The sequence below is a fragment of the Leptopilina boulardi genome, unplaced genomic scaffold, assembly GCF_019393585.1.
Source record: "Leptopilina boulardi isolate dan_hultmark-lab unplaced genomic scaffold, ZJU_Lbou_2.1 LbouV2_166, whole genome shotgun sequence".
NCBI classification, from domain to species: domain Eukaryota; kingdom Metazoa; phylum Arthropoda; class Insecta; order Hymenoptera; family Figitidae; genus Leptopilina; species Leptopilina boulardi.
This window is the reverse complement of record NW_026137714.1, coordinates 332,268-346,047: the sequence shown is the minus strand read 5'-3', so window position 1 is coordinate 346,047 and position 13,780 is coordinate 332,268. Positions and strand designations below refer to the sequence as shown.

At 26.1% G+C, this 13,780-nt stretch overlaps 2 protein-coding genes across 2 annotated transcripts; both read right to left on the bottom strand.

Annotated features, from left to right (window-relative positions):
* Positions 1–5,327: 5,327 nt before the first annotated feature.
* On the bottom strand, positions 5,328–9,981 carry LOC127277420 (uncharacterized). Its single transcript, XM_051298521.1, has 13 exons — positions 9,834–9,981; positions 9,562–9,699; positions 9,347–9,487; positions 8,340–8,372; positions 8,171–8,266; positions 8,025–8,072; positions 7,768–7,827; positions 7,029–7,100; positions 6,813–6,875; positions 6,496–6,621; positions 6,229–6,324; positions 5,887–6,048; positions 5,328–5,444 (listed from the first exon to the last, which is right to left on the bottom strand). The coding sequence occupies exons 1-11, from the start codon at positions 9,871–9,873 to the stop codon at positions 6,293–6,295; spliced, it is 849 nt and encodes a 282-aa protein (XP_051154478.1). The 5' UTR covers positions 9,874–9,981; the 3' UTR covers positions 5,328–5,444; positions 5,887–6,048; positions 6,229–6,292.
* A 1,363-nt stretch (positions 9,982–11,344) lies between these two features.
* LOC127277422 (uncharacterized) lies at positions 11,345–12,672 on the bottom strand. Its single transcript, XM_051298523.1, has 3 exons — positions 12,445–12,672; positions 11,872–12,178; positions 11,345–11,367 (listed from the first exon to the last, which is right to left on the bottom strand). Exons 1-3 carry the CDS (start codon positions 12,568–12,570, stop codon positions 11,345–11,347), a joined length of 456 nt encoding a protein of 151 aa, XP_051154480.1. The 5' UTR covers positions 12,571–12,672.
* Positions 12,673–13,780: the final 1,108 nt, after the last annotated feature.

Genomic DNA, 13,780 nt, shown 5'->3' with positions numbered 1-13,780 from the left:
TTCAATTATTATCAATTACTTATCTGAAATTTTTTTATTTCATTAGATTTTTGCAAACATTCCACTTTTATATCGTCTGAATTTGAATTCCTGTAAATATCTATTTTAACTGTATATTTTCAATAAATTCAGTAATTCTTTTCTAAAACTTTCAACTTAAATTTCCCCTACCTAATTTAATAATTATCAAAAATTAGTAAAAAAAAAATTCGTCTCCTAAAATTATGCAATTTTTTTTATCGACTAAAATTCTTCGCAAAAATAGTCTTTTCAAAAATTTTAAATACTAATTTCTTAATAAAATAATTTATAATTATTATTTAGTATACTTTACTTGAGTTTGAGAATCTTGGAATTATACTTTCGAAATAGTTTTCCGTTTTAGGAATTTGAACTTTTTCCTTTGAAGCCGCTGCGATTAAAATTCGTGCCTCGTCTTTTTCTTCCTCTTCGTCATCGAAAATCATGACAACAGCTGCGTTAATCGACAACACTATTTGTTCGTCAGCAATAGCTTTATTTTTGAAACAAAAAACTTTATTATTGCAACTTGAATTTTAATTAAAGAACTACAAATAATTTACACATGAGTCAAAATCAAATGCACTGAAAAAAGTAAACAGCAAAATCGCGCTGTTTTTCACTTTTTCATCAATAGTTGCCGATAATTTTGCAGTTTATTTTTTTTCCATTTGTCGTTTTTTTAACAAATTAAGAAATATAGAATAAATAAGAATAAAAATCATTAAAATAAATAAATGACAATTTTTATACGATTTGATAAGCATTTCTTAAATATTTTAAATATGAAATTAATATATGTAGATTTGTACAATTTTTAAAATAATTTAATTAAATAATTAGACAATTTATAAAAATTTTAATTTAATATTCAGAAATAATTGAATAGTATTTTTTCAGATTAAAATCTTTTAAAATATAATTAAAATAAATAAGTTAACGTCGCAATTCTACGGATTTGCTTTACTTTTTACGCATAATTCTATTCTTTTAAAATATATACATAAAATAATGGATCTTTGAAGAAAATGTAAATTATTTAAAAATTTTAAAGACTACAAACCTTCTGCCATTTTTTCTTCTTTGAAATGACAACTTATTCCTTTAAGATTATTCGATTATTTTGTTTATTTCATTTGTCGTCCAAAATATTTGTGTTTATTGTTGTTGTTGTTGTCACTTGTATTTACAATTAGGAACCAACAATTCATGAACCACGCGTGTTTAATAATGCGACATCACGACAAAAAATAAATTTGAGACACACACAAAATCTGCACAAATTGCATAAAACTCGTGGTTATTTGGTTAAAATTGAAATCTTCGATTCTTGATTATTTTTATGGAGACAATCGAAGATTTGCCAACTATTTTCTGTGATGTCTAATTTCTTAATTGAATGTTAATCAATTAGACACGCGTTAGACAAGTGTAAAAAAAGTGATAATTTTTTTTATTTTTTATTACTGGGATTACTGCTTTTCTTAACTGCTTAGAAAAATTATCCAGTAACTGGCAGCAAATTTAGAGCAACAGAGTTGAGTGGTGGGAGTAGAATTTCGAAGAAAACACCGAAAAATAGGTTACGTTTCGAAAAAACCTATGGCACGTTTCATATTTTGTCGCAGGCTCTCTGAAGGCTGCAATTTCTGCGCCAAACAGAAAACGACTTTAAGGTGCTATTACGGAAAGTGACCAGTTACTGAAAAGCCAACATCTTTTCACATTGAGTACCACTGTTCACTGGTTTTAGTTACCGTACTTGAATGGCAACGCCACAATGGTTTTGGTGTGCGGCGGTACAATTTTGGGATCGTGACTGTCCAAAATGTTGGTGAGTAGCTCACCGAAGTTGTAAGGACTTTTTGGCAGACACGCCCCCAAAAATGTAACGCAGCAGCCGAAACGTATAGTCTCGTAGCATACCAACAGAATGCTCCGCAGCCGCCTGTCAAAAGTCGGCTACGGTGCAAAAGGTCTCTCAGTATATATATATATACATGTATATAAGAAGCCCTACTTTACTACTCAAAAAGTAGGCCTTAAATTTCGATTCACATATTCAGTATTTTAATAAAAACTGTGCTATTTTAGAGAATTGACATCAAATTTTAAACTTCTCCATCAATGAGGAGGAATTTTTAAATTTTATTATGACTGAAACCCTTTTCTGACCCAACTTGGGTTGCTTTAAACTATTAAGCTTCTCCATTTCCGAGGAGGAATTATTAAAGTTAATTATGACGAAAACTCTTTTTTAAACGAACTTGCATTGCTTTAATCTTTGAAACAAATTATAACTCTCTCCTTATTGAGGAGGGATTGCTAAATTTTCTCAATGAGGCTTACCTTAATTTAAATAAAAACTGTGCTATTTTAGAGAATTGACTTCAAATTTTAAACTTCTCCATGAACGAGGAGGAATTTTTAAATTTTATTATGACTGAATCTCTTTTCTGACCCAACTTTGGTTACTTTAAACTTTTGAACTTCTCCATTTCCGAGGAGGAATTATTAACGTTAATTATGACTAAATTTTTTTTTGACCGAACTTGGATTGCTTTAATCTTTGAAACAAATTATAACTCTCTCCTTATAGAGGAGGGATTGCTAAATTTTCTCAATGAGGCTTACCTTGATTTAAATAAAAAATGTTCTATTTTAGAGAATTGACATCAAATTTTAAACTTCTCCATCAATGAGGAGGGATTTTTAAATTTTATTATGACTGAATCCCTTTTCTGACTATTACTTGAATTTTGAAGGAGAAAATTAAACTTCTCCTATATTTAGGAAGGATTGCTAAAATTTCATAATGAGGCTAAAAATAATTCAAATAAAACTATGCTATTTTATAGAATTGACTTTGGTTTTTAAACTTCTCCATTTCCGAGTAGGAATTAATCACTTTAATTACGACTAAAACCCTTTTTCACCGTACTTGAATTGCTTTAATCTTTGAAACGAATTATAACACTCTCCTTAGTAAAGAGAGATTGCTAAATTTTCTCAATGAGGCTTACCTTAATTTAAATAAAAACTGTATATTAAAGTTAATTGTAACTAAACTCTTTTTTGACCGAACTTGGATTGCTTTAATCTTTGAAAAGAATTATAACACTCTCCTTAGTAAGGAGAGATTGCTAAATTTTCTCAATGAGGCTTACCTTAATTTAAATAAAAACTGTGCTATTTTAGAGAATTGACATCAAATTTTAAACTTCTCCAGCAACGAGGAGGAATTTTTAAATCTTATTATGACTGAATCTCTTTTCTGACCCTACTTTGGTTACTTTAAACTTTTGAACTTCTCCATTTCCGAGGAGGAATTATTAAAGTTAATTATGACGAAAACTCTTTTTTAAACGAACTTGGATTGCTTTAAAGTTTGAAACAATTTATATCACTCTCCTTTTTTAGGAGGGATTGTTAAAATTTCATAATGAGGCTAACATAAATTCAAATGAAACTATGCTATTTTATAGTAAAGACTTTGATTTTTGAACTTCTCCATTTCCGAGGAGGAATTATTAAAGTTAATTATGACGAAAACCCTTTTTTAAACGAACTTGCATTGCTTTAATCTTTGAAACGAATTATAACACTCTCCTTAGTAAGGAGAGATTGCTAAATTTAAATAAAAACTGTGCTATTTTAGAGAATTGACATCAAATTTTAAACTTCTCCATCAACGAGGAGGAATTTATAAATTTTATTATGACTGAATCCTTTTTCTGACAGAATATAGATTACTTCAAACTTTGATGGAGATAATTAAACATCTCCTTTAAATAGGAGGTATTGATGAAATTTCTCAATGAGACTAACATTAATTCAATTAAAACTATGCAATTTTATAGAATTTACTTTGATTTTTAATCTTCTTTATAAATGAAGAGGGATTACTAAAGTTTATTATGACTGAAACACTTTCGCTGACCGAAATCAGATTGTTTTAAACTTTGAACCTGATTATAAAACTCTCCTTTATTGAGGAGGGATTGCTATAATTTCTGAATAAAGCATAATTTGATATTATTATTTAAATTATTTAAATTAAGGATGACTGAAGCCATTTTTTGGACCGAATTTATGTTTTAAAAGCTTATTGCGATTTTTAATGTCTTCTTTTTTAGGAGCGAGTTTTAAATATTAATTGTATTGCTAACCTGTATTTGAAGGAACTATGACCATTAGTTGCAAATTTAAAAAAAGTTTTCCTTTCTCTAGAAGAGATTACTGTATCTTATAATTGTCGAATTCATTCTTCTGACCCAAATATTCTTTTTTAATCTTCTAATAAAATTTTTTATACTTTTCTGTTTTAGGAGTGGTTGCAAAATTATGTTCATAAACACTGGAAAAAGTAATATTGAATTAGGAAATTTTCTGCAGTTTACTTATTTAATTCAATATTTTCTAGATTCAAGAAATTTTTTGACTTTGAAATAAATTTTATTGAGTTGTGGAAATTATTGCATCAAATACTAAAAAATACATAATTTTGTTTAAACAATGCTACTTATTTTTAGTGTAGTTAATCTGCTTAAGATAAACTAACTGCGCCATTTTTTAGATTTCCGTAGTTATTCATGAACTCCTCTATCTTGTGGGACGAACTATTTAGTACAGTATCTTTCCACCAAAAAGCGTTAATGCGATACAATTTAGTACCGATGTTACTCTAAATATTCGGTGCCTCATCTTAACATGTGTGTTAACTTTTCTCAACATATTTTAATTTTCTTCGTTTCCAAGGAGGCATCATAAAGCCCTTTTGCTGACCGACTTTTGATTTCTTTATACTTTGAATGGGATTTTTAAACTCTCCTTAAATTTGGAGGGATTACAAAATTTTCGTAAAATAGTTAACCTATATTTAAAAAAAAGTTAGCATTATTGATAGGTCGCGACTGCGATTTTTAATCGTCTCCATATTACCATGAAGGGATTATTAAATTTTGTGATAAGTGATATCGAATTCTGACCGAACTACAATGTCATTATATATTGAAAAGAATTTTCAAACATATTGTTTGATATTATATGTTGCAATGAAAATGTGAGGTTAGGGGACAAATTGTTTAAATATTTCATTTGCAATAATTGAATTATAAACGTTTATTTTATGTGCCATCTCTTATTAAGTTTATAATTATAGAAATAAAATTTTCATTGATTTAATTACTCATAACAATTGAAATTATAACAATAAAATAATGATATATTAAATACATTACTTAAATTAACTTTCGAAGAACTTTTTGAAAATTTTTATAAAATTATTAATATTAATTTGTGTGAATCATTAATATTAATTTATTATTGGTTGTTGGAGTAGTAGTAATAAGACTTGTAATAATTTTTCATTTTGTAGCGATGGGAACGCAATGTTGGTCTTCGTTGTCTTAAAAATGGTTCATCTAAAACATATATATTATTATTGTTATTATTATTATTTATATTTATTCTAGAGATAGGTTCTTTCCTTTATAATATTATGGTTTTGCGAAAAATAATGAAAAGTTTCTATAATTTTTGTACTATTTTGTTTTAAATCAAAATTGTTAAAACCTGATCAAATTCGTTCAAAGTTTGATTGATATAATCCGCCAAGGTTGTTTTATGATTATTTTACTCCATTCAGACATAAAAAGCAGTTACAAAATTGATATTTGCACTAAAAAATTTCTTAAAAATTATCTTTTGTAAAAGTTAAATAAAGAATTAAAACGTCCTAAATTTTTTTTTTAATAATTAATGTAAATTCTTTTCATTTATTTTATACATTAATATTACAATGTTCTAATTAACCTGTCTCCTTGATTTTATATTTAATTCAATATTTTATATTGTTTAAATTACCATTTATTCTTGTTGAATGTCCTTGATACGGTTGATTTAGAAAAAAATATTGAGCATATTCCTGTGGATTTGGTCTCTGCGATTGTTCCTGGAATTGTTGATTCGTATAAAAAGGTTGAGAATAGTGCTGTTGATATGCCATGTACGGATGAGTTAGTCGATCTAACAGTTTTTTTGGAAGAAAGTACTTATGAACATTGATATCGTAATAGACTTTCAGAGTAAAACAATAAGAGTCATTATCGCTTGAATAATACCAAGCGATATTCCTTAAATACTCTAACAGTATCTAATTCAACAGTTACTTAGTATGAATAAAGAATTAAAAAATGTTTAAATTACCATTTTGTCTACTTGGTTGCTCCTGGAACGGTCGATTTAGATGAAAAGGATGAGCATAGTTCTGTTAATATGACATATACGTATGTCCTAGTCGATCTAACAATTTTATAAAAAAACATTTATTAATACTAATTTCATAAGAGACTTTCTAGGCAAATCAATAAGCTATAAGATGTGTCAATACTATGAAGCAATATACTTAAAACATTATGAAAGTATCTAAAGGAACCTAATGAAAGTAATGTATTATAAAAATATTAAATTTACCATTTCGCCTGTCCCATTGTACATTGCGTGGTGAAGTTAGAATGTGTGAATCAGCTGGTCCATCTAAAATATTTGAATTACATGTCGATTGTCCATGGAGCGGTAGGTTCGGAATCGGTGGTATAGCTAGAAGATCGAACAGATTTGCAAGAATAATACAATTCAGTAACACTGATATCATTAGATAATTTCTGATGTTAATGTAACAATTGCTTAAATGTTTGAATAATACCAGTGAATATTTCTCAAACTTTCTGATAGTATCTAAGTCAGTAGGTATTAAAAACAAATAATATCTTAAACAATATTTATATTACCATTTAATTCTTTCGATTGGTCCTTGAAAGGTGGACACTGAATTGGTGAATCAGCTGTAGGATCTAACAGTTTTGCAAGAATTAATATAATTTATTAACACTGATATCGTAAGAGAATTCCTGGGAAAACTAACAGATATTCCTTAATCTGTCTGTTACTATAAAAGTAAGGAGATATCAATATATAAATAATGTTTTAAACAATATTAAAATTACCATGCAATTTTTCAGATTGTTCCTGAAGCGGTGGTTTAGAAATCAATGGTTCAGATGTTTCTTCTAACTTTTCTGCAATAAATTATAGAATATACCATAAATTTTTTTTTATTTAAAGGTAGAGTAGAAGTTAATTAATATTAATTTATGTAATAAATTTATTATACAAAATTTTCTAAATAATTTATATTGAATTAAAATTAACATTATTTAGATAAATCGTAAAGTTATAAGAAATTGTAGCAAAGTAATAGTTCAAACAATACTCTAACATAATCCGGATTTTAATAATATTGTAAAATTAAAATATCCTTAGATTGTTCCAGAGATATTTGTAGATATCCTGAGAACATCCTGGAGATATCTTAATTTTCGAATACGGCTAGGACGCTTATTGGATATCCTGTAGTATCCGTTGCTGTTAGGGTACCTACTAATTAATTTTTAATATTTTTTAAACAAAATTTAAAGACTCAAAATCCTAACGCAATTTATATTGTCCCCTCATAACACCGGGATATTGTGGATATCCCTGCGACGTCCTATGGATATCCACCGACTTTTGGCGGTTTGGATGTCCATAGGATATCCCTGAGACGTCCATGGATATCCCAGGGATATCCCAGAAATATCCAAACCGCCAAAAGTCGGTAAATATCCTTAGGACGTCCCAGGGATATCCACAATATCCTGGTGTTATGAGGGTCTTTCCCTACCCTATAATTATTTGTTATCTTACTGTTTTTAAAAGTTTGTTCCACGTCTTCAGATTTTTCTCCCAGTATTTCATCTAATAGTTCTATAAATTATTGTTATTAACATAAAATAAACAATTCAATTTTATGGCATTTGAAATAACCTATGTGGAAGGATTTCCGGAAATTTTCGGGAAATCCTTCCACATGGGATTGTTGTTTAAAATCACAAAGAGTTTGCATAAAATTTAAATAATTTTTGAACAGTTTACGTTAAAAATTATGTTTATTTTTAGTATACCTCTGTCTTCATTAATTGCTTTTTCAAATTTGTCAATGTCGAAAAATTCTACATTTAGGGAAAGAAAAAAGTGTGTATGTGTATTACATTATTTTAATAATTATAAACTTATTAAAAACGTAAAATAATGATTTTTAATTTCTTACTCTCTATGCTGTTACCGAAAGGCAGTTGGTATATCTCTGTATCGTTTTCTATTACAACCTGCATATCATTTTCTTCGTTTGATAAAACGATAATTTCTAATATTTTAAAAAATAATATGTTTTTAATTAATCTTAATGTTTATTCATATTTATAATTTTTATATTTTACCAGGCTGTTGTGTAATTTCCTCTATAGTGACATCTGAAATAATAATATAAACCTGATTAAGACATATAGGTGCAATTATTGTTATGTATAAATCTATACGTAAAAGTAGTCAATCCGTTTAATGTTATTGACTCGAAAGAAAAAGATTAAAAAAACTCTAATTATGAGGATAGAAAGAGATGTAATTTTTTCTATCTCTTTTAAATAGTTAATAATTGCATATCAAAAAGTTATCTCTTTCTATAAACTAACATCGCATAAGAACTATGTATCTTTATTACACTTTATACCCCTATATTTTATATAGGGGTATAAATTAGATATTATTATAATTATTATATTTTTTTTATTTCCCATTTTCTACCCCATTGCCGTATACGGAAATTAGGATATCTATATATATATATATATATATATATCCTTAGAACATTCTTATTTCTGGTTATCCTTAGGACAACTGTAGGATATATGTTCAAGAAGATGTAAAAAGATAAGTGTAGATTTAATGTAAAATAAAAATAGACATTGGAAATAAGATATAATGTTGGGAAAAGGGATAAGATAAGATACTTCATAATAGATAGACAGAAATAAATGTATATTTAGACGAAAATGGAAATAGAAACAGATTGAAGCGAATGGAAAAAAGATAGAGATAAATCATCATTGTTTACTTAGATTGAAATAGAAAAAGACTGAGATTAAAATATATGTAAAGTGAGTAGATAGAGAATAATTAAAGAAAATGTAGAAAGAAAAGTGTACACTTAGATAAAAATAAAGAAGAAAGAGATTACAGAGCAGAAAATTGGGGTATGTAGAAAGAAATCAGAGGAGAAAGAGAGATAAGCGTGTACTTAGATTCAAATGGAAATGGAAACAGATTAAAGATATTGAGAAGATTTTAAAGTGTTGAAATTAAAAAACTTTGATTAAGTGAAGATGAGCATCATTTTAAGTGTGCACCGGTTAATCTGTATGGGGATTAATGAATAGAGACAATAAACCTTTATCCATTTCTATTTGAGCTTTTCTAGCATCTGCTGCTTTAACAAGTGGCTCTTCAAACTCTTTAGTCTCTTCAACTAAAAGGTTGTGGTCCTCCAAAAATGTAGGACTAAACATCACTTTTCTAAATTCAGGTGAAACTAAAAAAAAATTTAATTATGTGATATTCAAATATTCGATATTCAATATTTCTAAGAAAGTAGAGCACACACACCTTCATCCAAATCTGAATCCATTGTTTCAGCATCGGATTCTTCAGCGCTTGATTTTTCACTTGTATTATTTTCATCGTCATCATTCTCTAAAGATGTTACGTCAAAGTTTGTTTTACGAAACTTTATTGTAGTTGGAACTAAAAATCAAAACGGTAATAATTATTTGAAATATAAAAAATTAAGCTTTAGTTTAAATATATATCAATATTCTAGTAGTTACTTAAACAAACAGTTATTCATTTAATTTATAATTTAACAAAATTTTACTAACGTTTCTTGGGCTTGTAACGTTTTTTGAGGAGCTCATGCATAATTTTAAATGCTTCTTTGGCGGTCAATCTGCATTATTAATTATATTATTTTATAATTCGTTTAAAACTTTATTATTATAATGTATTTACTTTTTATATTTTTTTTCGTAAACTAAGAAATTTAGCTAAATTATTAAGTGAAACGAGAATGAAGTATTAGGAAAATTTCTATATACATATATTCAAATAGTTGTACAATTAGACTTATTTTAGTTCAATTCTAACATATTTTTTACCCAAATTAAAATATTTATTTTAAAGATTTAAACGTATAGGTATTTAGATTAGTTAAAGCTTTATTTTTTAAATTTTAATATCGAATTTTATAAAATAGATAGATATATTTTTTCGTGATGATAAAATAAATGTTTTAAATATAGAGGAGAGTGGGGCAAAACCAGTTATACGGGTCAAACCGGGTACCCCTAGATTTCCATGATAGGTATTTCCATTTGTGTCACCCATTACATATGTAATGGGTTACAATTACATATTACAACCAATATAATTTTAATTACATAACCACTATATAAAAATTTATTTATTATATTTTATGCGGCTTTTAAATTTTAGGTAAAAAAATCTATTTTTTATCAAAAGTAAATCACTTATAAAACTTTTTGTATTGATATATTCGTTTCGGCAAGTATAGCAGCTTTTTTAGCATTTATTTACGAGTAATTTTCCTTAAAAGTAATTGTTAAATTATTAACAATAAGCTGAAAATTTTACATTTTGTTAAAAAATTCATTGTGAGGCAAAACCGGTTACCAAACGGTGGGGCGAAATCGGGTATATTCAAATACATTACAATATACATATTTAAATTTTATTAAGAATCGACGTATATTTTGAGATCGATGTTTAACTTTCGATATATCAATTTTTTACCATATCGATGAATAAACGATGAAACATTAATAAAAATATTAAAAATTTCATTTTCAAACATTTAACTGCTGTTATTCGTTATTAAAATAATATATTTTGATTAAATTTATTGAATATTAATTATTTTCTATAATGTAAGTTATATATAAGAATAATTGAATAAAAAGTTAAAGAATATTCCTTGATTTAAATATTTTCTTTCTTGATGGTACTGCATTTTTTTGAAAAATCTGATTTAAATTGATCAAAAAATTCTTTTTAATGCCATCAGCCTTATTTTTTCATTCTCTAATGTTCAATGAAGAATTTTCAACAAGATTTAAACTAATTTGTTTGATAGATTTTTTGTAAACCGATAATTACAAAAAGGTACCCGGTTTTCTCCCACTCTCCCCCTAAACTTGTTATTTAAGTAAATATTTTTAATATATTAAATGAAATTTAAATTTAAATTAAAAATACGTAACTTACTTTATTTCACCAAACTTATTTTTATACTTTCATTTAGAATATCAATACCAATTACTAATTTAGAATATCATACTATACCAATAAAACAAATAGATATTCTTTGTATATCTCATGAAATATCTCTAGAACATCCTAAAATATTTTTAAGAGATAGAAATATCCCTTCAATGTAATATCACATGAAGTATTCTAACCTGGGGACATTCTGCAATTTATGGATAGTATCCTTTAAGATTGCGCAAAGCTCAGATTTAATTTTCGTTTTTTGTTGTTCAGTTAATAAATTTTCTAGATTTTCTGTAAATATTGTAGTTAAAAAATAGAAAATAGAAATGAAATTTATTTTTTTTTAAATAAATAAAATAGCAAAGGTTTTTAAAAAGATAAATAATAAAAATTTTGTTGTTTTACTTTTAGTAATTAAAAATTGTATAATTTATTTGTATTTCAGTTTAATGTTTTTATTATAAAGTAACCAAAAATTAGGTAAATTAAAATTTATATATTTCATTTAAACAAAATTTTTTTCTCTTATAAGTGAAAAGCATATAATTTTTTAAACACATTATATTAAGAAAAATTATAAGTTAATTATGTATTAAATTAAAATAAAACAAATTATCAGTAAATAACTACCGAATAAGTTTCCTAGTGACTTGCTTCTTTTAACTACATCAAACTGCTTTTCGCAGATTTCAAAAACATTTAGATATTTCTTTTGATCTTCAATATCAATGCTAATTTCAGAAGCTAAATTTGTAATAACTACTAGTACTTCATTTAAAAATCCTTTGAGCTCTTCTGATTTTTCCGCTAGGTTTGTAAACTCTCGATAAGCATCTAACAAAAAATTCGCAGGAAATAAAGGAATAACAAATGCTGCACTAAAGATTCCATTCAAATCATTTGTTAAAAAATTTCTCGCCCATATTTCCTTTATGATCTGTCAAAATATGTTTTTTTAAGGTGTTTAAGAATAAAGAACCTCAAAGTTCGAGATTAGATGTCTAAAATATAAGATTAAAAAAAGGTAACCTTAAAAAAATTAGTTTATCAAAAAATATGAAGGGTGAAATTTTCTTAGAAGTTATTGCTAGAAGTTTTTTAGAGTTTATGAATATGATTAAAAAAATTAATTTTTGAAAAATTGGTTCTGTTATATTGAATTTTGAATCTCTGACTTCAAATTCGTAATAATGTATTACATACTTGTCGAAAGTGATACCAACTGCTCACATATTTTATGGTAGGCAAAATGTGTTTATAAATCCTTTTAATATCGGCATCGTAAGGTCCCACAATTGTTTCGACGTTTTTCAAGCATTCTACTGCCATCACTTCCTTTATTATTTGATGTGTTACATTCGTATTTAAAGAGACCGTTACAGCACAAAATAAAATAAAAGCCTTTAAATTGAAAATAGATATTTTATGAATATTTAGAAAGGATTAAACCTTTACTTTCAGTTAAAAAATGTAACATAAATTTTCTTTTAAATTGAACTAAATTTCTTTATCAATAATTTTTCTATTAATTTTATGGAACTTACTTTTCCTCTATTTTCTGCAATAAAATTGATAAAATATAATTTCACCTTTTCAAAAACCAACTGCAAAAAATACAATAAATAGTTTAAAAACTGTTATGAATAAGAGATATTAACCTTTGCCGGACAGGAGATTTTTATATACGCGGTTGACAAGAATCCACCCAGGGTGGGTCAAATATTTTCTTCTTTGTATATTGCAATAAAAATTTGGAATCATCCAGTTTGATTCCGAAATTGTTATATGTTACCAAATAATATATTTTATTAATATTTTGTCCATTTTTTATTTGTTTAAACTTTAAACAATTTATTATTAGTAATTCTTACCGCTTTCAAATATACATAGACAGTAGCAGAATTTTAAAACTTTGTTACCTTTTCTTCGAAGTTATTAATTTAAAGGTTATAAATAAAGTAAAATATATTATTAAATTTGCAACAACTATTATTATAAATTGTTTAAACAAATAATTGTTGCTATTTATTAACATTTTTCATAATATTCATAGAAAGTTGCAATTATATTATATTTAGCTTATTCACCGAAAAAAAAATCCTCTTGTTTCAAGAGGATTCCTCTTATTTCAATGCATATTTTCCTCTAGTATATGCTGCAAAAGGATGTCCTCTAGGTTTAAGAGGATTGTCCTCTATGTAAAATTATGCCTCTTAATTTAAGAGGATACTCTTATTTTAAAAGGAAAATATCATCTTAAAAAGAACTCTGAAATAATAAAAATGCAATCATCTAATTTTTATGTCATAGATATAATCTATAAAATTAAAAGGAATAAAATTTGTTATTCCATGATTTACAACTATTTGAGTATAAATAAATTGAAATTGATTTTAATTTTTTTGAATAAATCAACTAAATCTATTTTTAATAATATTTTTATGCGCAAAACATATAATTCATTAAATTTAAAAATTTATTTTAAATAAATTTTAAATAAAATTAAAATAAATAAAAATCGTAATAAAATAAAATTTTA

Bases quoted from the DNA above. Each gene is read 5' to 3' on its own strand.
- LOC127277420 (XM_051298521.1), bottom strand. From the start codon at position 9,873: ATGCATGAGCTCCTCAAAAAACGTTACAAGCCCAAGAAAC. The intron at 8,267-8,339 runs GTAAAATATAAA...TTAAAATATTAG, and splicing joins GGAAATTACACAACAGCCTG to AAATTATCGTTTTATCAAAC. The intron at 6,876-7,028 runs GTAATTTTAATA...CAAAACTGTTAG, and splicing joins ACAATCTGAAAAATTGCATG to ATCCTACAGCTGATTCACCA.
- LOC127277422 (XM_051298523.1), bottom strand. From the start codon at position 12,570: ATGGCAGTAGAATGCTTGAAAAACGTCGAAACAATTGTGGGACCTTAC. The intron at 12,179-12,444 runs GTATGTAATACA...ATATTTTGACAG, and splicing joins GTTGGTATCACTTTCGACAA to ATCATAAAGGAAATATGGGC. The intron at 11,368-11,871 runs GTAGTTATTTAC...AAAATATTTTAG, and splicing joins GTCACTAGGAAACTTATTCG to GATGTTCTAGAGATATTTCA.